Below are 25,559 nucleotides of genomic sequence, written 5' to 3'. Positions count from 1 at the left end.
TTAGCTCTCTTTGAAATAAACAGCAGCCAAGTGCAGTCGTTCAGCTGGGGGCCGCACGTGAAGGTCAGGAGGGCCGCATGCAGCCCCCGGGCCGTACTTTGAGTACCACTGTTTCAGCTGTTTTTTATTGCCTGAAAAGGTCATCCAGGTTATATCAGGACCTTCCAGGTCCCCTATATTCTTCTTAGGTTCAAAATATAAATGTTATTATATTCCATTCACACACATACACTTCTAAAATAATGGACTTTAGGTTGTCTGGAAGGTATGATCAAAACTCCGGACAAAAGCCCTATTCATGTCATCGAGGTTCAGGCCTGGCTTCATGGGTAACTCCCAAATGTTGGAGTGTTAGGGTCGGGGAGCCATCTTTAATCAGGGTTGTCAACATCAAAGCGTAATGTACGCAATGAATACAGTGCGCTGCATGGGCAAATTAGGACACGCCTTGGCAGCTGGAAAGATCAGAACATAGCGGTGCTGTTTCGGGTCAGGCATAATATGCGGTCACAGTCTTGTACTATGTTGGCCAATCAAAGCTTAACAGTGTTACTTAGTAGCCGGTTTATATTTCATTTTTTCTTTTTTTTGTTTGTTTTATATAGTGCAAACTAGACCCGAGAAATCGGGTATCAGAGCGCTTTACATGAGCACCATTTTCGTTACAGGAGAACACATTCATTTTTGTTGGGGAGATTATGTGATTTGCCCAGAATCACAGGATGTTTTAGCGTCGTTGCCGAGCTCCGAACCCGGTTCCCCAGCTTCGAGGTCGACCGCTCTAGCCCTAAGGCTACATCCTCTCCCCTATATAATTTCATTCACTATAATTAGTTATCATCTACAATACTGTATTCGTGCACATGAATCAGGACGTATGCAGTCTTCCTGGGAATGTATGTTATCACTGTTTTAGCCTCCTCTCATAACTAAGGGCCTCATTATGATGTGGGGCGGAGAGCCATCCGACAGCTCAGAGACTTTCCGCCTGACATCAGAGGTTCCGTCCAACCACCTTATTAGATACTAGCAGTCGGAGGGAAACCTGCGGGGGGAATGCTGCTCCGCATCCAATGTGCTCATGGATCCCATCGGCGCAGTGGACGGAAATGTAATCCCCAAATGGCAGCAGAGCTAGCCTCGGCTCTGCTCTCGGGATTACAATTTTGCTCTCCGCTTGCCCTTTCATGGGGGTCCGCCTGCCATGAAAAGGCAGGCAGAATGTGACTTTGGGGGCCCTTAGCATGGCCCCCTTACCCCCCGGCCTTCCACTATGGGGCCTGGGGACACCTGTGCTGCCCCCCTAAACATTCCTGCCCCGTGTGGCAGACAACATGGTGCCTGCGAGCGGCAGCACAAGCCGCAATGAAACAAAACCCAGTCCATAGTTCATATGGTAGAATAGGTAATTAATTGAATTTGGAGGCCCCACTGGTGAACTATCCGGCCAAAGACTACCAAAACTCATACTGCCCCAGAAGACTGCAGGCTCTGAATATTGTAGGAGTCCTAGAAAAGGAGCAGGATGGATGGAATCAAAACAGGAGCAGTATAGATATAATAGTCTACATCTTGATAGAGCCGAAATGTCAAAGAGATAGATCAGTGGGAAATGCAAGAAAAATACACTGAGAGAGCAAGAAAGGGACAGAGAAATGAAACAATTACAAGAGTAAATAATGTCAGAAATATAGGAAATGGTGGGTGAAAGACCCACGAAAAACGAAAAGCGTTAAAACCAGTAGATAGAAAACAGGAGAAAGGGAAATCAGTGCAATGAGAAAGAAAATATCAAAAAGCACATAAAGCTTAAGAGATGAATGGGGCAAAGGATCTAGAAAATACACCCTACATCACATGTTTGAATCTTAATGAGGGAGCAAGTATCACACAGTATACTTACAGACTGACCTCAATGAACCTCCGAGTGGAATTATTTCCTTGCAAAACAAGTATTGCAAAGCCCTGAGCTATCTGGCCAGTATTCTTCAGACTCGATAATTCTGGTCCAGAAGACATTGGACCTTTTTTCACTGCTGCAGGCAGCAGCACAGCCAGGTCCTCATTTGACCCTTGCACCAGCATAAGGGAAGCAGACAATGTGCTTCCTGGACAAACAGAAGCCTGTCGTAACTCAAAATGTACACACCCTGCCTAGTCGCCCTCAACTGCCATCTTGCTGAAATTTGTTCCATGCTCAGAGAAGGCGGGAAATGTCAGCAATTTTCTCCTGAAAATGGGGAAAAATGCACAGGTAAAGGAACTGATATTTTTAGGACTGTGCAGTTATTCCCTATTATGGGGGAAAAAACTCGAAAAAGCAAACATTTGTTGCAGCAAGCAGAGATTCAAACCCACTGGCATCCCCAAATTCCCGCCACACCATAATGGGGCCTACATATTTCAAAAGAGGGAACTTAAACAACAGGTGAAGTGAAATATTTCCTACTAAAAGCACTAATGTCGCATGTAGATCACTAAAACAAAATCACCCTAGGCCCAGGCCTTACACCACTCCTCCCACTCACCTGCAGCCCTTTATATTGCCTATGGGCCCACTGATTTATACCTACCACTGTAGCCAGGTCACGATAAAGTGCATTCCAGGGGTAGTGCTTCGAAACACATTCACCCTGCAGTTTCCAAATCAAATCCAGTCAAGTCAAGTCAAACTCTGTTTACTGTAGAAAGTTAATTAAAATCTCAACAATTTTAAAGACCCATAAAATACACTTCGATGGTAAATAGAAATGAAAGTAACAATGTCACTCCCAAAGACTTTTTTCTGTTAAAATAAAATTTCAGCATTGCAAAATATATTATCAAATGGAATATCAATTGCAAGTATACCCCAAGAAACAACAACGCAATGCCCATATTTGACAATCCTACTGAAGCGGTAGGCTACTGCTTTTGCAACAGTTCTACTGTCTTGATTCATCACTGCCTTCCTTCCACTTTTAAAGCTTAAGAAAGTTGTGATAAATTGCTGCCCATGTGAAGTGCTTTTCAAAGGAGGAAATAAGATGGAAGAATGCTTGTAAGCTGGAAAAATATACAGCAAAGACATTATTTGATTGGTTTCACCAGATAATGAACAAGTACCTTCCAGATCACTGTGTGCCACGTTGCATGCTGCAACAGTGTTCCATGAGCCCCAACAGTGGAAAATAATGTCTGCCCTGCACTTTTTCTCACTGCTGGCCGCTGATCCACACAGAGTTCCCCAAGCTTGGCATAGAGACACAACCAAAGGCAGTCAAAGGGTGGCGCTGGGTGGAACGGCCGATTTAGAGTCACTCCTCTTTCCTCTGCTTGCTTCTGTTGTAACTCCTCGTCCCAGTTCAACTCTTTTTCAATGGTTTCACCTCTTTGGAAGAAGTAATCAGAAATGTTCCACTATCAAAGAAAAGGAAATATGGATCGTTAATGTCTGCATTGGTTTTCCTTTAATAAAAAACAGTGCAAGTATTTTTTTCAGTTTATGGAGTAAAGGATGAAGATAATGTTCCAAGTATTTACAAACCGTTCTGAATAGGGCTGCTGAAGCTGTCATTGCCATATTTACCATGAAATAGATTGACAGTGCTGGATATGGAAACACAATTAGCTCTGCAACACCTCCAGAGCCTCACTCTCATTAGCCAAATCCCAATTGCTAACGCAGAATTCCACAATACTGACATGTAGAACAAGATTTTAATGCCCAGGAACGCCCTCATTCTCGAATTGCCAGGATGCACATCACAATTTCTATGACTGTTTTCTAATTGTACTGGGGGCCAGTCTAATATGTAAAGCAACTCAATCATGCCCAAAAACCCAGTCCAACCCCCCAATCATCTGCAACAGTGCAGCAGACCGTGGCATTCTGATGCTCCTCCTGAGACGTCAGAAATGGGCAAACAGCAGGAATGCCTCAGAACAGAAGAATATGCTCATTGTATTGCTGCAAGTGGTGGCACACTACTATGGCACCAACCAGAGCTCATTATGAATAGGAGTACAGTAGCCATACTGGGTGGACTTCAATCCTGCTTAAACAGCACAAGTGCAGGACACTGTCACATGCACCATACACAAGCACTGGCAAAGCTAATATGTCTAAGTGCGAAGCTAGTGACTTGATCAATGCTTGACTGTAAATCATTCTTAAAAAATAAAAGAAAAAACATTTGAAATACAAGTGAAAAAGCAAACATATATCTTAAGATCTCGAAACTGAAAACTTAATTCAATATTTTAGGTTTTTATTGAAACGGCATGGTTTATTTTTCAAATTTCATTCGGAAAACCCTGAATAGGAATTTTAAGAAGCTTATTGAGTGTGGTTTAAAAATTAGGCAGAGGGATATTTGCAGGGACTTAAAGGAGCATAACTATATGAGAAAGTGTAGGAATTGATATGAAAATGTTTGCCATTGACTTTCCACTGGACTTGAAGTGACACAAATGCTCCAGACATTTGGAGCATTGCAGCGGCACAGATGCAGATCTAGAACCTACAGAAGAAGACACATCTCCTTTCAGTCATGCTAAGTACACCGTGTGCGTCAAATGCAGGCTAAGTAGATGCAGTAGCCAAGGCCTGCCTGATTACATTACATATGGAAGGCAACTTGGCAAAAATATACCTGTTGTTATGCCTTCATTAATGAGCTGGGATGAGCAGGGAGACACTAGTAGAGCCTGGGGTGGGGGGGAATGTGAAAGGGAGAGCAGCACATCGAGCAGAGAGCAAGAAAACACACACTTCCATGGAATTATCTAAGAAAAAGCAAAAAGTAGTTCACTGATGTGAGCCACAGAAGGATTCAAGTCATCTAGTCAAAAGGATGATAATGAATATATGCTCCAGGTAAACACAATAATAAGGAAAGACACTGAAAAATACACAAGCATATCAGATTTACAGGAAAGTCACAAATGATAAGCAATGGATTGATCAAAAGCCCACTCTAAGGATTGGTATTGTACAAAACAGGCCTTTGACAACAGACAACTAAAAGCAGCCTGCAGGAGATTCCTAAAAAACATGAGCAGTACCAGCACTTTGAGTAGATAGAGCAGGCAGTGCAGCAAGGCTAACGGAAAGAATGGCACTACTCATTCAGGGCTTTTTTCAGAAATAGAATGGCCTGCCACATCACTCTCTCACAGGTGTCCTGGCTGGTGACTCCAAAGTGCATTTGCCAAAATGATTCTTTTACTTTTCAAAGAATACTACTCAAATGTATTTACTCCAAAATTGGGAGCCTGTCTCTCAGAATTAGGGTTTCTTTTGAACTCATCAAGAGTTCACCTTAGAGTCTGTTTCCAAATCAAATTAGAATTCTAAAATGTCTCGTACACACATTTAATACATTAATGTAATATGACTAGCTACACTGAAAGGATTCTTTATGTATTCCCAAAGAATTGCCTTTTGGTACACTTTGGAATACATACTCAAAGCAATTTCACAAAGGAATCACAGCAGCGCATACCTCGTTAGTTGCAACATACCTTTAAAACTTAAAGCACTATGTCAGTTATAATTTGCTGTCTCAGAAACATTGCCCATATGGTGAATAAATAGATAAATTCATCTTGATGAACTTCATAAGCAAGAAAATAAACTGACCATAAACAAGAGCCAAAATAAATTAGACACCATAACACTCAGATTGTATCAGAACAAAAACAGAACATAAGCTTAAAAGAAGTACAGATAGAGAACTGGTGCAACGGCCAACAGTGCCAAAAGTTAGGAAATGCCTAGGAGCCCCAGACATTGTGAAATATCATGAACCTGCCAATTTCAAAATTGTGAAAGCGAATGGTGCGCGAGATGGATTAATCGTAGATCCATATGGATTAAGCAATAGCCAGAAGGCACTGTGAGATGTGGCCTGTCTACCATGTTGCACGGAAGTATTCAGAAAAGTGATGGGTAGAATGACTAAATTCATCTCAGCATCTGGTAATTTCTAGGGACCTAACCTCAGCCATGAATTTTTGCACACCATGCCATCTCAGCTTGGACCCAGCCTTATGCAAATCAGTCTTGACTCTACTACAATAGGAACAGTCTAGCCCGAACTGCTACACCAGGTCCACCCTGAACCGGAGAACAAGCAACCCAAGACCAGTTTCAATCTTATTAGGGCTTATCAGTTGGGTATAGCTTGGTTCCAGTGGAAGTGTTCCCGGAACCCACGTCTGGGTTTACGTGTCCCACTGAGGGACAAGTTCTAAAAAAGTGATGGATTGAATGCTTGAATAAACTCATCCACAGGCAATTAGTTAGACTGCATCCTAGTCTAGTCAGAACAGCCAGGCTAGGTCCTCTCTGTGGGGCGGTAACTTAAGTATGAAAAAATGTCATTTCTATTTTTAGTTTAAATAAATCAGTATCAAATCTGGAGCAGTCCATCAAAACTTGACCGTCTATTCACAAAGAACTTTCTTACTGCTATAAATATCAATTAAAGTAATGTGAATTGCCCTCATCTGCCTGTCACCAAAGCACTAAGTGAACTTTGTGCTTTGAGAAGCTGTATCAGTCCACATTTTTGACTTTTTTGCCTTTAACAGCCTTAGGTCTCGGCTCCGACAGGCCTAGTGCCTCCTATGTAATTTTCGTCCTGATGATGACCCAGTTTTGAATAACACATACCCAGGGGGTCGAAACGTTGACAAAATAACATATGTGGATTGTTTTAATATATTGATGGTGGATAGCAACACTTTCTCCACAGGTGTTGCTCGAAATATCCCACTATCCCTACCAGCCACATGTATATAATTTTGTACATAGCACGTATAAACTTTTTGCACTAATAGTCACTTTCACTGCGCCGTCACTCTTTAGGAGCACCTTACAATAGTTTAAAAAATGCAATGAAATGAATTGAGAATTTCTAAAAATCAGTTCAATGAAAGAAAATAAATGTATAACTTTGAGCTAAATGTGCTAGAGGTATGTGTACTCCTATCTTAAAACTCTGCAGTGGAAGTCGAGGGACCACCTTTTTGTTAAATATTGTCCAACCCAGGTCCCTGGGTTACTGGTTTGCCCCTTTTATTTCTAAGGTACAATGTATTCGCTCAAAACAGGAGAAGCAATAGCACAATGTTGAAGAAAGAAGTGCCACATAAGAACTCTTTATTAGGAGAAGATCAGTGAATGGCTATGAAAGAATCCTAAGTTGACGTGTTTCCCCAATGCTCCTGAAACCTACAGGAAATATGGATACAGGAATTCTTGCATCCATTCCACCTCAGAAGACTACGGAATAAACATGGTCAGAAAATGCGAAAACCCTGGTTAAAAACGGAGCTATAATTCTATCTCAAAAGCGCAAAACCACAGAAATTGATAGATTATGCTTACAAATGCAGAAACACGGGGGGCGCTAGAGGGCGCACTGCGGTATGGCTGGCTGAGAAAGGCAGCTCCGCCGGGCGGAAGACAATTCGCGGACTTTCGCCCCCACAAACCACCCCTATGATAACGAAAATGGCAGATATGGATGTGGGAAGCCTCGGTGCCTAAGGAAATGAGATTGCGGGGCTGCCCCGGCGACGCAGCAAGGTATTTCCAGCGGAAAAGTGGAAGGAACCGATGAGCCGATACAAGATGGCCGCGCCCGCAGCCGGGGACTGCCGCCGCCTCTGCCGCCGCCTCTGAAAGACTGACGCCCGGCCCGCGGCTGCCTGGATCCGCCATGGTGTACACAGCGGACCGCCGCCAACGAAGCGCTGGTGAGAATTGAAGGTGAGCCCTGAAGCGCATAAAAAGTACGGACACATAGCGTATGAGCTGGCGACCACAAAATGGCGGCGGAGCTTACTTGCGGGCCCGAGACAGAGTAAGGACGGGAGCCGCATGACCATCGCTCTATCGGGCCCAACAGACGCACGACGGATGGCCAATGGCGGGGTATGACACGGACAATACCCGGGAACGCGCACACCAGCGCGGTTATGCGGCGGATTCAGCGGCGGGGGAGGGACAGCAGCGACAACGACGAGGCTGGAGGGCAGATGCTGGCTGGTGAGGGGTGTGCGGCCTGACCCCCCTGGAGCGATACCCCATAGCGCCGCAAAGCTGGTTATTGCCGCGCCGACCTCGGACTGGGGTGTTCCACCGCTGGTCAATGCACCTCCGTTTGTCGCAGTAATCGAGGCACATTGGCGGCGGTGGCCGAAGTTAGCGAGGTTGGAAGAGGTGACGCACCTATAGACAGCCGCGAGATAGATATTGGGTGATCTGGCTGCCCCGTCCGCCTACCTGCCGTGCCCCAATCGTGAAGATAGCCCAGTACCACGCTGACCCACAGACCCGCAACACCAGGACACTGGAGACTACCATGGGTAAAACGGATAAGAACCAATCCAAGCTGCAGTTCGAGACCCGCAAACAAGGCAAAAACAGCGCGACCACCCAAGAAACTGAGGGAGATCGTGACACGTCTGAAGGCTCGGGAATGGAGGCTGTACTAAAGGCGATCCAGCAGAGCCTACAAGAAATGAACAACAAACTGGACAACGTGATGCTGAGGGTCGACACCATGGCGGCAAAGCTGGAGAAGCATGATGGGCGGCTGACGGAGGCGGAGCACAGGATCTCCAAAGCGGAAGACGACTCCATGGCTATGTTGAAAATGTGCAGTGGTCACGATAAGGCGCTTGAGACCCTACGAGCGAAGGTGGAGGACCAGGAAGCTAGATCCAGGAGGAACAACATACGCATTTCTGGCCTCCCAGAGTCCACAAACACTGGGAAGATGGAGACCTATGTGGAGACATTACTAAAAGAACTCTTCGGGGCCGATAAATTCTCGCCTGTCTTCCTTGTTGAGCGGGCCCATAGGTCACTGGCACCGACGCCTAAACCGGGCGCTCCCCCGCGCATGATAATAGCGAGGATGCTGAATTACAGGGATAGGGACACAGCACTCAGGATGGCCAGGGAAATGGGCAAAATCACGCATCAAGGAAATAACCTGGAATTTTACCCAGACCACACTGTGGCGGTACAGATGGCCCGCAAAGAATTTACCCCCGTGAAGAAAAAATTACGAGACTTGGGACTAGAGTATGCGATGCTGTACCCAGCAAAACTGAAGATCATGTCAGCGGGTAAGCCGATAATACTCCCAACAGTGCAGGCGGCGCAGGAATATATCAAGAAGCTGGGAAAAAGGATGGAATCGCAGGGAAGGGCCGATCGAACCAGCGACGTTGAATGACTACTGGACACGCTGGACCACGTGCGATGACGAATGTAAGATCTACTCTACACCCGGATCTAGGTGTACTCTGACTGTCGAGCTCCACAGGGCAGGCTGCGATTGATATGGCGCTGGAGGTCCAGTGCGAAGTCGGGAGACCCGGCTCTCCCACTGAGTGTGGGAGTAAGAACTGATGACATACTCCCTGCCTGGAACAGTTGATCGGTTGGGCCGGAGGAGTTCCCTATCGCAGTGAGTACAGTAAGCGCATTGGGAATGTGGAGAGTGGTGGTCATAGACTTACGGGTAAGATGGGGACCACGACGCACACGCACAAGTGGATTGCTGGCGCAATGGCGCGAGACACTGGTGGCGCTAGTCTCTTGGGAAGTGGCGACCCACCGATAACAAGAAGACACAACCCGGAGGTAAAGCGAACTTGCAGGGGTGCACCGGGATGTTGGACAATTAAGATATGGCGTACTTATGCATAGACGGCCGGGCCGGAGGTCATGATTGCGAAAGTATATGGGGTGGGGGAGGGGGTAGAAGGTTACATGTAAGTGAATCAATACTCATGCCTCAAACTTCTGCCCACATCCACTAAGTGGATGGCGATGTGTGAACCTGGCGACACCCCCCGGAGGGTGCGCCCCATTTCGAAGTTAATTACACTACAGTTCAAGTTACAGTTATTTTTGGGATGGCTTTGGCAAAGTTCGGGGGCTAAAGTGGGTGGGGGGAGGGTGGGGGATTTGGACTCCAACCGACTACAACCTCTGTGTCTGAGAGGCATGGCGAACTCCTTGGCAAGGTACTATCACATGTATAATGATTGCACTCAATGTATGCCGCTGTCACATTCACCTACCATGGGGTATACACCAGTGCACTCACATTCTGGAACCCTGACTGAACAGCTAGCGTTGATCATTCATCACCCTATACAAACGCATGTCACGTAGGGACTCGCTGAAATTAATCACTTGGAACGTAAGAGGGCTGGGCAACCCTAAGAAAATTAGGCAACTGTTTGCTTACTTTGACAGGCTGCGAATTAACATTGTTTTCTTGCAGGAGACTCATTTGGGTCAAAACGGTGCTTCCACACTGGGGGTTAAGTGGGCTGAATCGGTCACTCACTCTAACTACTCCTCTTACTCCAGGGGAGTGAGCATATTGATTAGGAAAGGTACGGGCTTTGACATTACCGACATTCATAGGGACACGGCGGGGAGGTGCGTGGCGATAGCTGGCAAGATTCGAAGAAAACAGATTCTATTAGTAAACACATATGGCCCCAATGTGGATGATCCGGGGTTTTTTAGAAAGGTATGGGGAACCATCGCGAACATGCAGGCGCCTCATGTTATTTGGGGAGGGGATTTCAATGTAACGTTACAGGATGCGCTAGATAGAGCGGCACACACTGCGGAACAGCATGGGAACGCCAGAACAATGCTACGGGATGCAATGGAAGACCTAAACATGGTAGATCTGTGGAGGGCGCGTAACTCAGGAGTAACGACAGCGACACACGTAAACGCGGCTAATAACAGTTGGTCCAGGATAGACTACTGGCTGGGCACGCAGAATGTACTCACATGGGTGCTCGACGTTGTTCACTTACCCCGAACACTATCGGACCACAACCCGGTGCTTTTGGAGGTTGAGGTCCCGCACTATGACCCACCGCCTTACCCCTGGCGTTTTAACGCAGCGGCGCTAAGTGACCCTGTCTACGTTCATACCATACAGGAGGCGATAGGAGACTACTTTGACCTTAACGGCCCAACAACGGGAGACCCGGGTTTGTTATGGGAGGCCTTTAAGGCTACAATCAGAGGAGTCTGCCTCAGTACAACCTCGGGCATCCTCAGAGTGCTGCGACGACAACTGCACACACGCGAACAGGCCATTCGCACACTGGAACAGTCATATACCCAGACAGGAGACACCAAAATCTTGGGGGAAATCCAGGTACTACTGACAGAACATGCTAAACTTGCTACTGAAGAGCTGCAATACGTGTCCAAGCGAGCTACAGCGAGAAGATATGGGGAAGGAGGTAGGCCTGGCAGGGAACTAGCCTCAAAGATATGCGCAGGCAAAACACCACAAAATATCACGTCCATAACCACTGACACCGGGGAGGTGATCTCAGACACCAAGGGTATACTGCAGGAATTCATGAACGCATACGGCACACTATACAAGGCGCACCCCTCACCATCACAGGCTGAGTTACTGAAATACATGGAAGACATAGAGCTGGCATGGCTGGCTGACGGACATAGGAAGTACTTGGAACGCCCGGTTACTGTGGAAGAAGTCACAGACACCATTAGGCGCCTACCTAACAATAAAGCACCAGGGCCGGATGGCTTTGTAGCAGAATTCTATAAGGCATACGCTGACCTACTTGCCCCGCATTTGGTGAACCTGTACGGGGCGGCACATGAAGCCCAAACACTACCGGCATCAATGAGGGAAGCCTTGCTCATTGCATTACTGAAACCGGGCAAAGAAATAGATAAATGCGACTCATACCGTCCTCTGTCATTGTTAAATGTAGACACGAAAATCATAGCTAGTTTACTGGCAGACAGGCTTAAACCGCTTATGCCGCTATTAATCAGACCTGACCAGTCGGGTTTTATCCCGGACAGGGCCACCACACATAACACGCGCACGCTGTTCGCATTAGCACACTATTTGGATCCGGAGACGAAGGCTGTGGCGGTGCTCCTTGACGCCGCTAAAGCGTTCGACACGATTGGTTGGCCCTTTATCCACGCAGTGCTGGTCCGTATGGGCTTCCCGTGGATCTTTCAAAGATGGATAGCTATGCTGTACACAAACTTGACAGCACGCATCAGAGTAAACAGATACATTTCGGACCCCATACAAATTTGCAGAGGCACTCGGCAGGGGTGCCCGCTCTCGCCGATGCTTTTCGCTTTAGTGCTGGAGCCCCTAGCCTGCAAAATCCGGCAGCATTATCATCACTCGGCGATTCAAATGCCCTCTCGACCCATCCACATCTCACTCTACGCGGATGACATGGTGTTATATGTTAAACACCCTGATCAGCACCTGAATCCGCTTCTGAGAGAATATATAAAGTTTGGTCACCAGGCAGGTTTGCAGATAAACTGGGCTAAGTCCCTTGTACAGGCGCTAACAGACAGCACAAAACCGACCACATTAGATTATCCCCTAGAGTGGCATGAGGAACCCACCAAATATCTGGGCATATGGTTCCATAGAGACCCCGAATTGGTAATCAGGACGAACTACGGGCGGGCGATTGCAACACTGGAAGACAAAATTAAAAAATGGAACAGGCTTCCGCTGTCCTTGGCGGACAGGGCAGCGATTGTGAAAATGGTACTGCTGCCGAAATTCCTCTATTTGTTTAACAATATCCCTATAAAACCTCCCGCTGCTGTCTTCCGCAACATCAAGGCGCTAGTCCTTAGTTTGCTATGGGCAGGCAAACAGGCGAGGATGGAATTACGCACAATGACACTGCCATACGCGAGGGGGGGGTTCAAGGTCCCAGACTTCTACCTATACTACCTATGCGCTCAGGCGCAGTACGCGCACTTCTGGTACCACGAAGTGCCCTTCCTGACACACGTGGCCGTGGAGGCAGGGGACGCCGATCCGGTCCCTTTACCCAGTATGCTCACGCATAGGCGCACCAGGCTACACGATCGCGATATTAACCCAGTTAACACGACCGCAGAAGCATGGAGACTCCTGGGCAGGGAAGCAGGCTGCTTACCGCTATATGCACCCACGCTCCCGCTAGCGCATCACCCAGCCCTCTCGGTAACACAAGAAAAGGTTGGCATGGATCTGTTCCGGCGGGCCGGAATAGACACGTTGGGGGACCTGTACACAAATGGCAAATTCCAGACACTTGAAAAGCTGCGATACATCAGCAATCCAACCCCACTGTTCAGTTTTAACTTCTATAGACTGCAGAGGGCACTACGGGAACACTACCCGTCACATCCGGAGGAACCACCTACCCTGGAACCTCTACAACTACTCCTGACTACACCAAGGGCATCTCACCTGGTCTCCAAACTATATGCGAGTATACAAGGGGCGGTAGGGACCAACACACACAAGGCCAGGGACAGATGGAGCGCGGGACTAACAGAACCCCTGACGGATGTGGAGTGGGATTCCGCTTGCATGCTCACGGGAATGCTAACTCCCAACGGGAACCTGAAAATTATACATTACAAGTATTTGCATCAAGTGTACCACACACCTCAGAGGCTTTACAAACATGGCTTACGAGATGATTCAAAATGTTGTAGGTGCGGTCAGGAGGATGCAGATTTCATGCATCTAGCATGGCACTGTCGTAGAGTGGCGGGATATTGGGAACGGGTCGTAGAGGTTTTGAGTGAGATGTTGGGGGTTGCAGTGAGGTGCGAGGCGAAGGTCTGTCTGCTGGGTATTACTCCACATCTGAAAGCTTTGAGGCGTAGATTCTGTGCTGTGGCGCTGCTGCTGGCTAAAAGAAGGGTGTCGCTTCACTGGCAGAGTAAAAGAGCGCCAGAAGTAAAACGCTGGCTTGAAGACATGGTGTACTGTCGAGATACGCTAGTCACATATGAAGAGGAGTTGCCGGGCGGCTCTAAGCCCAAAGACTATTGGGGGTACTTGCGAGCCTATTTGCTTGAACATGACAAGTCAGACACAGACACGGCAATTGTGTGAGCTGAAAAACTACAAATGTCAATACAGGGTGCTCAGTTATGCAGTGCCGACGCTTGGGAGGGAGGATGCCGTGACGCAGAGGGGAGGTTGCAGGGGGAGACCTATAAGTTGGGGAAGGTAATGTTAAGATAAGTTTCAGTTAAAAACGAAAATGCGCGTACAATACACCAAAAACTGTTAAAATGTAAGACTACAGATGTACCAGACAGCGAGCGGAGCACTGACACACACCTGCATGATGTAGGTTACCACGCCGCCGGTCCGCTGGATGTCGGCTGATGGGCTGTGTACAAATAGCATTGTAGCGCAAAACTGTAATTGCATGTAGCCGGCCCGAGGTGGATGTAGGCAAGTGCAGTATAAATGATTCTCGACATGTTGGATGTGTGTTAACAAAGTGCAATAAAACTCTTACAATAAAAAAACAAAAACAAAAAAAAAAACAAATGCAGAAACACGTCATAACACACGGCGTCCACCATGTTCTTGTCTACCCCACTACCCTTCTTTACGTTTTTTCCCATAAAAAGATATTCTCGTTACTTACCATACCAACTACTGCCAACTTTCATGCAAATGGAAAGAGCACGGTCTAAGCTTATAGGCAAATCATAAATTGCCTTTTCAATGGAAACACCTTTTGAACCACAGCTACACAGTGGCTATCTTTATGGCACGAGTTACAGGTGACCAATTTGGGGGGACACTTTTTTTGCTCCTGGTATGGAGAACTCCTCTGATACAATGGATTCCGGAGTGGACCTCTGCTACAGTTCTTCATCCTGATGCTCATCAGGTTGTACCTGGTCTTCTCCAAATGCCATGTTCAAAGAAGTTCTGCACTTAGTTAATCCTTCAAAGAATGAGAAAACTATAAAAAATAAAAAAAGCCCCACTAGAGTGCACAAAGTTAAATGGATATACCTTAAGAGAATAATAAGGCGGGAACTACTACAAAATAATTAAAGACAGCTATAGGAACCAATCAAAAGTCGTTTTACTGTACGTCACAGGTACTGCAGTGCCATTTTTAGTACTGCAATACATAAATACACGGAAATGTCAACAAAAATGACAAAATATATTACCTATTTGGGACAGGAAACCACTAGGGTCAAAGTTGAAAAAATGACCCTCCATAGTAAACTGGACTTTAGTTAACACTTCCATGCTCTACAGTACTTTTTTTTATTTTTTAAACGACAGCGGGACCTAGAAAGAAGGTAAAGGCTTCATGAGCATAACATAGCAATTTATCACTATCTCCGTGGAGGCCAGGAAGTACCGTGGTAATAATCAAACAACAATTTGACATCTGATTGACCACTCACGGTAAACTTAAAAACAAATCCCACAAGCTTCATAAAAGAGCACAAACCAATTTCCACACCTGCCACACCATCCACAGGCCCTCCCAGAGTTGGTTTTTAAAGGAAAATTGAGAGGGACCCCTTGCCACCAAAGGAATAGGGTTCAATACAAGTGCATTTCAAAGAGAGTTCCCTTTAGAGATTATGGTCTATGTACATGTATGCTTATCTCACTCATAACAATTCAAACTAACACCAATCGGAGTTGGAACATTCACAGGATAACAACGTGATAGCGGAATAGCGCTGCCATGAACACCTACAGAAGCACAACCCACCAGGCCCAAAAGGAAATTGGTAGTATGGAAATTCTTTACCTTTCTAGATGCGCATAAATAAATAAATGCCCAAATAGTAACATGCACCTTGATCAATCAGGTGGTGCACAGTGCCCGACCTTGGCAGTACCATGTGGGTACAAGCAGCAGCATTTGGAGCCACTGGAGGGCTATGTACCACAACCAGATAGCTCTGACAGAGATGGAAAGAGGACATCAGGCGGTAACAAAAAAATGAAACTGCACCACCTGAACAACAGTAACAAGAGGAGGACGATGGCGTGGCTTACAGGGCCAAGATGACGGATGCGTTTTAACGCTGCTCAGCCACCCATCCCCATTATCCGATACTTTATTACATCCAGGAGGGACATCCGCGCACTGTAAGGACCGTGCTGGGCTACCCAAGTACCCCCCTGTGTTCCTGTTAACGCTGCTCAAGCAGCAAGCCGTGAATGGCCACTGAGGATCTGGGGCCTGGCGCGGACTGCGTGAGGCGGCGGTGGATGGGCTCGATACCGTGGCCGCAAGTGGCCGACCTGCGAACCCACTGACTGTTTGCAGAACTGGTGAGGGGCCGAGAGCAGACGCAGGAGACGATGTGGAGCCTCCGGGGCGCTGACTGAGAAACGCGTCCCAAGTGCACTAGAGGTGACACCGCTGGACTGAGCTGTCGTGGATCCGCGGACTGCTATGGTGTAATGATGTAGATGTGCTTACGTTTCATTATTGCTATGTTTCATGACATGTAGGGGTTCTTAATTCGTTTGCATGCGCAGTTCAAGCATGTTTATGTTTAAAGGTGCCTTACCCGTGCACTCCTTCATCAACAAAGTACGTTGAAGTTGAACTGTTACTAACAGCCCGTACTTGGTGGAGGAAGGACGCACTCCAGTGATCTGCTGTTCTATTCAAATAAACTTACTTGTACGACATTTTACCTGTTGGCTTCTTCTATACAACTGGACCATTTCACTTACTTTACATACGGAAAATGTAGCGGCCTGTAGGTCCCGTAGGGGAACTGCACCTGGCTGCCGGTCTTACTCCCGCCCTTTGCGGACACCATGTATGCTGTTGGACCCCGGGTGCACCCCAGCCCTTTGCGCACAATTGTACCCCGTCTGCATGGTGCTGAACTACGGGACTTACAGAGTGACCTGCTGGCGCCACGCAAATTCCTACAGTTGATCTGGGGCCTGGCCTCGTACAGGGCCTACCACACAGGCCCAGAGACAGGGCAGCCAAAGGATTCCCACTCCTCGCTGGGAGTCTGCCCAAACTCTCCTTCAGAACTAGAGGGTCTTGTGTTGCCTGGGATAACCCCACATTCATTTGGCAGCCTACGCCCATCAATGCTCATTCAAGCACTTGTTCTTCTTATCAGGAACAGTACTGTCTCCCTCACTGAAAAATATGTTCTAGGTACATTTGCTTGCTGGCTCTTTTTACCCCATGCCACTTTGCTCACTACTAGCTGCCGCATCATAATCTATTTGGTCGACATTGTTGGGGGATGCCTGGTTCCTCTGCTGGCGGCGCAGCAGAGATAAAACGCCTCAATTAATCCTTGCTGTTTTTGCGCCTCTGGATGCTGTGACCTTTCTACTGTTGCACCACACTCCACTGGCGGGCAACTGCGGGCGAGCCCATTCTCTTTGGATGTAGGCTCCTTCCTCCCTGATGCCAATGCCCTGAAGCTGGTTCCTCTCCCAGCTCTGGAAGATGATATCGGTGAGTTGTGTGACTGTTGCTTGCGTCCAACGCCTGGGCTGCCTTCGACACAACACTAGACCTCTTAACTGTTCCGCCCTCGGGCAGATCCTTGTCAGATCGCGATTGTCTGTACTGAAATTACTTTCTTGCTGCCGGGGACTGCTGGGATGGGCCATACTTGGAACACCACCTCCAGTACCTCCTCATCTTCCTCGTTGACTGCAGGAGCTGATCGGTCGGATCCACTGAGCCAGCCTTCACCCCATGGAGACAGGTTTGATGTGGTGTTGGCGGCTATAGAACACTCCAGAGTTTCCCTGGAATCAAAATAGACAATGTGGGTGCAGATCTCACACTACTCTATGCTGATCACAGGAAATTGGTGAACCGAGTAACAACCACGGAACAAACTCTCTCGGAGATCCAAGCTACCACTAAATTACAGGAACAACAAGTGCAAGAATATAGCACTAGGATCCAGTGCCTGGAGTCAAAAGTGGAGGACGCGGAGGGTTACTTGAGACGCAATAATATCCACCTAATTGGCCTCTCCAAAGGGACCGAGTGTCATGATGCAGTTGCATTCACTAAAAAGTGTCTCAGGGAGCTGCTGACACAATCCCCCTTGTCATCTTACTTCACTGTTGAAAGGGCACACAAATTCCCTCAAGGAGACACGCCACTGGCGCAAGCCACCAACCATTCATTTTTAGAGTATTACACTATTGTGACAGACTCCACACTGCCTAAAACCAGGAAACTGCAATACATCAGGCTGGACAATGCATGCGTAATGTTGTATTGTATTGTAATTGCATTTATATAACACTTATTACCCCTGATGAGGTGTCGATGCGCTTTTTCAGCGAGGAGCACGCTACTCCGGAAACCCATAACGGATTAGTGGTGAGTTAGTATAGTGAAATATGAAAGTAATTTGAGTGGTGGATATTAGTCAGTTATTTGGAGTGAGAAGGATAGAGGAGGGATAGAAGAGGGAAAAAAAGGTTTGCATTTATATAGCGCTTGATACCCCTGATGGGGTGTTGGAAGTACTTTTTGGCGAGTAGCATGCTAGTCCGGAACCCATAAAGGATTAGTGCTGAAAATTAGTATAGTGAAGTATGAAAGTAATTTGAATGGTGGAAATGTTATTCAGTTATTTGGAAACAGAAGGGTAACGGAGGGATAGAAGAGGTAAAAAGGTTTGCATTTATATAGTGCTTGCTACCTCTGATGAGGTGTTAAAGCGCTTTTTTGGAGAGTAGCACGCTACTCTGGAACCTATAAAGTATTAGTGGTGAATTAGTATAGTGAAATATGAAATTTGAGAAGTTAACATGTTTTTCTGTTATTTTGATTGAAAAGGATAGTGAAGGATTTAGGCTTTTTTTTGTGGGAGGTCATAGCAGTAGGAAGAGGCTTTGGGATGAGTAAAAAGGGATGTGGAGGGGAAGAGTCAAAGGGAAGAGTTTAGAAAGGCTTGTTTTGGGGGATCGATATAGTAAAAGAGGTGTCAGATGATGCAAGGAGGGGTAGAGTATGGAAGAGTCTAGAAAGGGTTATTTTGGGGATCATAGTAGGGATATGGGGTTTGGGATAAATGAGAGAGTAGATGTAGAGGATATATTGATAGAGGTATAGGGTGAGAAATAGGGTAGTGCATTGGAAAGAGTAGTAGAAAGATGTTTGAGATGAGTCAGAAATTGGGGTAGAAGATATATTGAGAAAAGTATGGGGTGAGAAATAGAATAGTGCATTTGATATACTGAAATAGAAGAACGTGATAAATATATAGATCCATAAGTACATGGAAAGTATATAGATGCATAAAGGAGGTAGGTATATGTAGATTAAAGATATTGATAGAGGTATAGGATGAGAAATAGGGTAGTGCATTGGATATGCTTTTGTAGGAGAAAAGTAATAAGTATATAGATCCAAGTGCATAGATGCATGGGGGCGTGGCCTGCTGTGCTGCGGAATGGCTGCTCGGTGAGAGAGCTCCGCCGGCCGAGATCCTAGCGTCTATCAATCCGTGCATAAACTGAGTCAACCTCCTGCGTCATTCACGGATCTGAAGGTGCCTACCTTGTGGCTGCAATCGGTGTCAGTTTCGGCCGAATTCGCCACCGTATCGCTGCTTTGGGAGACCCAAGGTGCGACACGGCAGCTGAGGGGGTCGCGGCTGGAGGCGAGTGCCGGCTGCCCATGCCTACTCTGTGCTGTGGTTTCGCCGCGGGCCTATGAGGGCCTGAAATCTCGGATTCTTGCTGATGCTGCCGTTTCCTGTGGGGAGGAGCGCTGAGGCCCATTTATAAGCGGTCTGGAGAGGACGTAACCCGAACTGTGCGGTGAGGTGCGTTCCGTGCTATGTGCTATGTCATCGCCTGCTGTGTGGTTTACCGCGAGGTGTGGGGAGCCATCCAGTCCTGTCGTGCTGCGCCGAGCAGGTGGGCGAAGCTGATTGCAGATCTGCGCCCACAGCCATTGCTAGAGTCACAAAGTAGGTGCAGGGCGAACTGTGGATGCTGGATTGCACCTGGGGCGCCATTGTAGGTGGACTGTACATATTTTGGGTTGTCCACTGGAACAGTGCCCTCATTGCTGCGGCGAGGCAGGAGCGGCGTTAGTGATTGGGTAGCTACTGAGTGCATTGGGACGACTCGCCAGCTTTGGCAGACCTGTGCTGTGTAATTTGAGGGTTCTGTGTCGCAGCAAATTTGTCAAGCTGTGCCTCGCTACCATTTTGGATGCCATGGTGATTCGTGGACTGGAGTGTCGGGGCCCCGAGGCCTGTACAGCCGGCGCAGTGCAGCCAGCGCGCTACTGGACCAACATGGTACCTACCGCATTATTCAGGCTCCGGATGTGGTGAACTTCGCAGCATTGGAGCGCTGGTGGGTGCAGTGGAGGGTTTTGGCTGCTGCTCATGACTGGCGGGGAGACCCTGACTGAGTGTTGGCGCAGGAATCTGTGCAGATTTTTGTGGCACACCCTGATGAGCCCTATCGTTGCTGTTCACTCTGGGTCTTGTGGGATTGCACTCATAGTGGGTAGACTGCGTCACCTGTTGGGAGGTGCTGTCTGCAAAGTGCCTACGGCATGAGGGGAAGTTGCCTGCACCACTTTACCATGGGCAAACACAACTCCAAACAGCCCAAACTCACGTTTGACCAACGACAGTCCACGAGACAACAAGAATCGGACTCGAAGACCACCGCTGGGTGGTCCGTTGATGGACAACGTGAAGACCAGGGTGAAGACATGCGCGCACTCATGCTTGAGATGCGCTCGAGTTTGCGCACCATCTATGCCAAATTAGATACTTTAACAGCACAGATGGAGTCGGTGAAAGCACAGGTTGGGTCGCATGAGCACAGACTGGATGTTTTAGAAAACAGACATACCGACCTACACGAATTTCAGGTGGAAACCAAAGATCAAGTGTCTCAGATGGATAAACTCCTCCACGTAATTCGTGCTAAGAATGAGGATTTAGAAGCCAGATCGCGTCGAAATAACCTACACATTACGGGAGGGCCGGAGACGACGGCGATCACAAAAAAGGAAGTCTATGTGACGGATCTGCTTCGGGAACTATTTGCAGCGCATTTGTCGCCTGTCTTTGCGGTGGAGAGGGCCCACCGTACTCTGGGAGCACGTCCTCCGGTGGGAGCTCCTCCACAGCCTATATTGGCGAGAATCTTGAACTATCAGGATAGAGATGTGGTGCTGAGGCAGGCTCGTACGATGGGCACAATTACACACCAGGGCAACCAAATCGCGTTCTACCCGGACTTCACCCCAGCAGTACAGGCGGCTAGGAGAGAATTCTTACCGGCAAAGAAAATCCTATTGCAGGCACAGATACCGTACTCTCTGCTCTACCCTGCCAAACTTAAAGTTTCATATGATGGATCAGCTCATTTCTTCACGGACGCCAAATCCGCCCTGAAATTTGCCAAACATGTGGGTGGCAAAACGAACAAGAAATGCTCCAGTCCAGCTGTGGCAGAGGAACGGCAGCTAAGTGATAATGACTAGCAAAAAGACATTTGTTTTACTTATGTAACATGTGTGTTTTTTGTTTTTCCCCTACACGAATGCTCTTCACTCCGCAACCTGCCATTTTGTGTAATTAAGGTTACATAAGTCTGCGACAGGACTTTCTATGTCATACACAGGTGCATTGTACTTTCCTATTGTTCTAATAATTGGAGATGGTTCATGAGGATATGGATGATAGATGTAAGCTGTGCCCACACTGTAAGCCTTTTTTCGCTGGGCGGGGGAGTCGGTGAAAGGGGGATGGATGATCGTAACCACATGTTGAGAGCTGGTTATAGTGTATATCGCTTTAAGGTCACATGTTCTGTTTGGATTGATGCAGTGTAGGTTTGATCTCTTGCAGTTTCTCGGCCACCCTGCTACGGTAGGGGAGTACGCCGGTACTCATACGTCCCCATGGGAAGTTTCGCTGAATCATTCAGTTTTTTGTGCTTTTTGGGGGGGGGTATTGCTTCAACCTAATTGCGGGGTTGACGTGGGTGGGGGGTAAGGGGGGGTTTATGTTGGGGGTGTTTGTTGGTGTGCGGATGTCGACTGTCAGGACAGATTCAGGACGTTAAGACAGTGCTGTTTCCACAGTGGGGCGGGGGGATGCACACGCGCCTTTTGCTGTCGATCATGAGACTAAAGTTAATTGTTTAACATGGAACATAAGAGGCCTTAATGACAGTAAGAAGTCGAGGTTGGTACATGCATATCTTGCACGCCACAATGTCGACATATGCTTATTGCAGGAGACTCATCTCCGATCCCAACACTCGGCAAAACTCAGACACAGGTGATGGGGGTCTTCATATGTGTCGGTGTACTCAAACTACTCTAGGGGAGTGGAGGTGCTGGTGCGGCGAGGCATTGATTGGAGGGAAAGGGAGACTTATACTGACCCTGATGGCCGATATGTCATACTCCTGGGTTATTTGGGTGGCACTCTATTGACAGTTGTGGCATTATATGGCCCCAACACAGATTCTCCTGGGTTCTTTCAGGACGTCTGGGTCAGGGCCACGGGTTGCACCACGTCTATGTGGGGTGGAGACTTCAATGCCATACTACATGCTGGCTTGGACATTCAAAGAAGAAATACGCACTGATATTCTGGACTACTTCACACTTAACACGGGGTCAGTTGACACGATAGCCTCTCTTTGGGAAGCGTTTAAAATGGTCATTAGGGGGCACTGTATCTCTCGACAGGCAGGAGTCCTCAAGGCAATAATAACAACCTTGTGCAACATTGAGACACAAATCAAAGATTTAGAGGCACGTATACAAAGGGACTGGGAAACCGCCCTATTTGCTGAACTGAAGGTTTAGTTGTTGTTGTATGAAGAGGAAGCACAGAGGGAGGTAAGGTTTCTGGGGAAATATGCGGAGGCTCGGAGGTACGGGGAGGGGGATAGACCGGGGAGAACACTGGCTGGTATGCTTCGTGCCCCCCGCTCCGTGGCATTTGTCCCGGAAATTAGAAGTCCGCAGGGTGACGTTACCAGGGGGTCCTCAGAGATTCTAAAGGTGTTTTCCTTCCTTTATACAAATCTCTACACAGCTACACAAACTGCTTGTCCGGAGAGTATGCAGGAGTTTCTGGATTCGGTGGCACTGGTATGGTTCAATGACAGACATAGAGAATATATGCACCTACCGTTCTCAGTGGGAGATGTAAAAAATGTCATTAATAGCCTGCCTCTGGATAAGGCCCCCGGTTCCGATGGTTTGACGACCGCATTCTACAAAATATATGCAGAAGAACTGGCGCCCAAACTCCTTGCTGTCTATGAGGAGGCGCATGAAACTGGTATTCTGCCTCAGTCAATGCGTGAAGCTATAATTATTACTTTACTCAAGCCAGGCAAGCCAGAAACCGAATTAGACTCATATAGACCACTGTCACTTATTAATGTCGACGTTAAAATCTTGGCAAAACTGTTAGCGAATAGGCTGCAACCTCTGCTTCCAATGATTGTGCTGCTGGATCAATCAGGTTTTATACCTGGCAGATCCACATCTCACAATCTCAGAACTGTGTTTTCAGTCTTACATTATCTACACCCTGATGTACAGGCGGCGGTGGTGTTCCTGGATGCTACAAAGGCATTCGACTCACTCGAATGGCCATACCTCTTCCGAATTTTGGCACGAATGGGCATTGGCCCACTGTTCATTAAATGGATACAGTTGCTAAACACTGTGCCATTGGCAAGGGTGGGAGTAAATGGAGTAATCTCCGCCCCGTTCCCTATAACGCGAGGTACCAGGCAGGGCTGTCCGTTGTCTCCTTTACTATTCGCTATTGCAATGGAGCCATTGGCAGCACGCATCAGGCAACACCATACAGACAAAGGCATAGGATTTGGGGCTAGGAGTCTTTTGATTTCGTTGTATGCTGATAATATTACGCTGTATATTCTGCGCCCAGAGCACAATCTGGACGTAGTGCTAAGGGAACTCATCAAATTTGGGGGTCTCTCGGGGTGACCATCAACTGGTCCAAATCTGTCATATTTCCACTCACTGATAATACTAAGGCGGTTACCTCGGAGTTCCCGTTGCAGTGGGAAAATGATGCTGTGAAATACCTAGGAATCTGGATCAGCAAAAATTTACAAGACTTATGGAATTTAAATTTTGGAAAAGCCATTGTCTGGCTGGAGGACAAGGTGAACCTGTGGGCTAAACTTCCACTTTCACTGGCAGGGAAAATCGCATTGACTTAAATGATCGTCCTCCCTAAATTTTTGTATTTATTCGCTAATCTCCCACTTATTCTTACTCAATCCTTTTTTAAGACACTGCGCTCTCGGCTGATATCCTTGGTATGGGCTGGAGGCCAGGCCAGGGTGTCCTGGGAGCTTCTGTCCTTACCCACGAGGCAGGGAGGGATGGGGGCCCGGACATGCAACTATATGCGCTCTGCACACAGGCGCAGTTCTTGCAGTACTGGGTCCACCAGACGCCATTTCAGCCTCATGTGGCGGTTGAGAAGGATGCGGTTGCGCCTGTTCCACTTAAGGTGGTTTTGTTCCAAAAATTTAAGCGTCCCATCGACTGCATAGATACCGCTGAGACCCTTAGATGGGCCTGGGATGCACTGCGAAGAAGAGCAGGTGCACAGATTTTATACGCACCTTCAATCCCTTTGGTGCAGAATCCCATGCTTCCCAATGTCAGGGATGAAATCACGGCCAAGATGGCGCAGGCTATGTCGCTTCATACCTTTGCTGATCTTTATCCAGGTGGAGTATTCCGGGATCCCCCGAGTGCCGACGAAGGCCAGCAGATATCCTTCGGGGTGAAGTTTTTATATCATAAACTAGGCGCAGCCTGTCGGGAGTTACATGCTGATTTCCCATCCCAGCCCATCCCACTGACTGCCCTAGAAAACCTGCTGGTCACACCATCGCCGCGCAGGATTATTGCCCGACTGTACACTCATATACAGAATGACACACCTGTCACTGTCTCGCTTTAAGTGGAATTCTGAGTTAGTTTCCCCTTTGTCTGATGACCAATGGGCATACTGCTGTGCCCAGATGACGGAATTATCGCCTAATTATAAACTCTGGCTAATTCATTTCAAATTTATTCATCGTTATTATAGAAAGCCGAGTAGTCTATTTAAAATGGGACTTAGGGATGACGACTGTTGCTGGTGCTGCCTCCTTCCTCCACATGGCGTGGGATTGTCCGGCTGTCACCGAATATTGGTTTCAAATTTTTGAATCCATAAATCAAATTTTAGGGCTGGTACTGTCCCCGACACCCCTGCTCGGACTGCTGGGGTATGTTAGGGACACACATGTGAGAAAACGCAAATTACATGCGCTGCTATTACTATTTGCCAAACGACAGATAGCGATATGCTGGGGAAGGAAGAGGGAACCCACGGTAGGAGACTGGGTTCGGGAGGTCACATACGGACAGACTCAGCTAGCTATCTTTTGGGAGCTCATGCCGCCGGCCTCCAGACCCAGAGATATAGGGGAACCGTTTCTTGTCTGGGCTCGTGCTACAGATACTACCTCTGTTGCTGGCTCGGTAGCTGGAGTCACTGTGGGTCATGGGTGAGTTATTGTGTACATGCGCCGGAGCGTTGTTCTTCAGGGTGTGATGGAGGGGGGCAACCTTTTGCAATACTCGTGGACATTTGGGTAATTTATTGTATA

General features: G+C 47.5%; 1 protein-coding gene across 2 annotated transcripts in view; it reads right to left on the bottom strand.

The window, feature by feature from the left end:
- The window catches only part of MON2 (MON2 regulator of endosome-to-Golgi trafficking), a 1,036,128-nt gene that overhangs the window by 315,231 nt on the left and 695,338 nt on the right, over positions 1-25,559 (bottom strand). For both annotated transcript variants that reach the window (XM_085653355.1, XM_085653354.1), the window contains exon 24: positions 3,106-3,399. In XM_085653355.1, coding sequence (XP_085509481.1) covers positions 3,106-3,399 — 294 coding nt within the window. The remainder of the gene's footprint in view (positions 1-3,105; positions 3,400-25,559) is intronic.

Source organism: Triturus cristatus, chromosome 4_1 (assembly GCF_964204655.1).
Source record: "Triturus cristatus chromosome 4_1, aTriCri1.1, whole genome shotgun sequence".
In the NCBI taxonomy this organism is placed as follows: Eukaryota; Metazoa; Chordata; class Amphibia; order Caudata; family Salamandridae; genus Triturus; species Triturus cristatus.
This window is presented reverse-complemented; position numbering and strand designations above follow the sequence as displayed.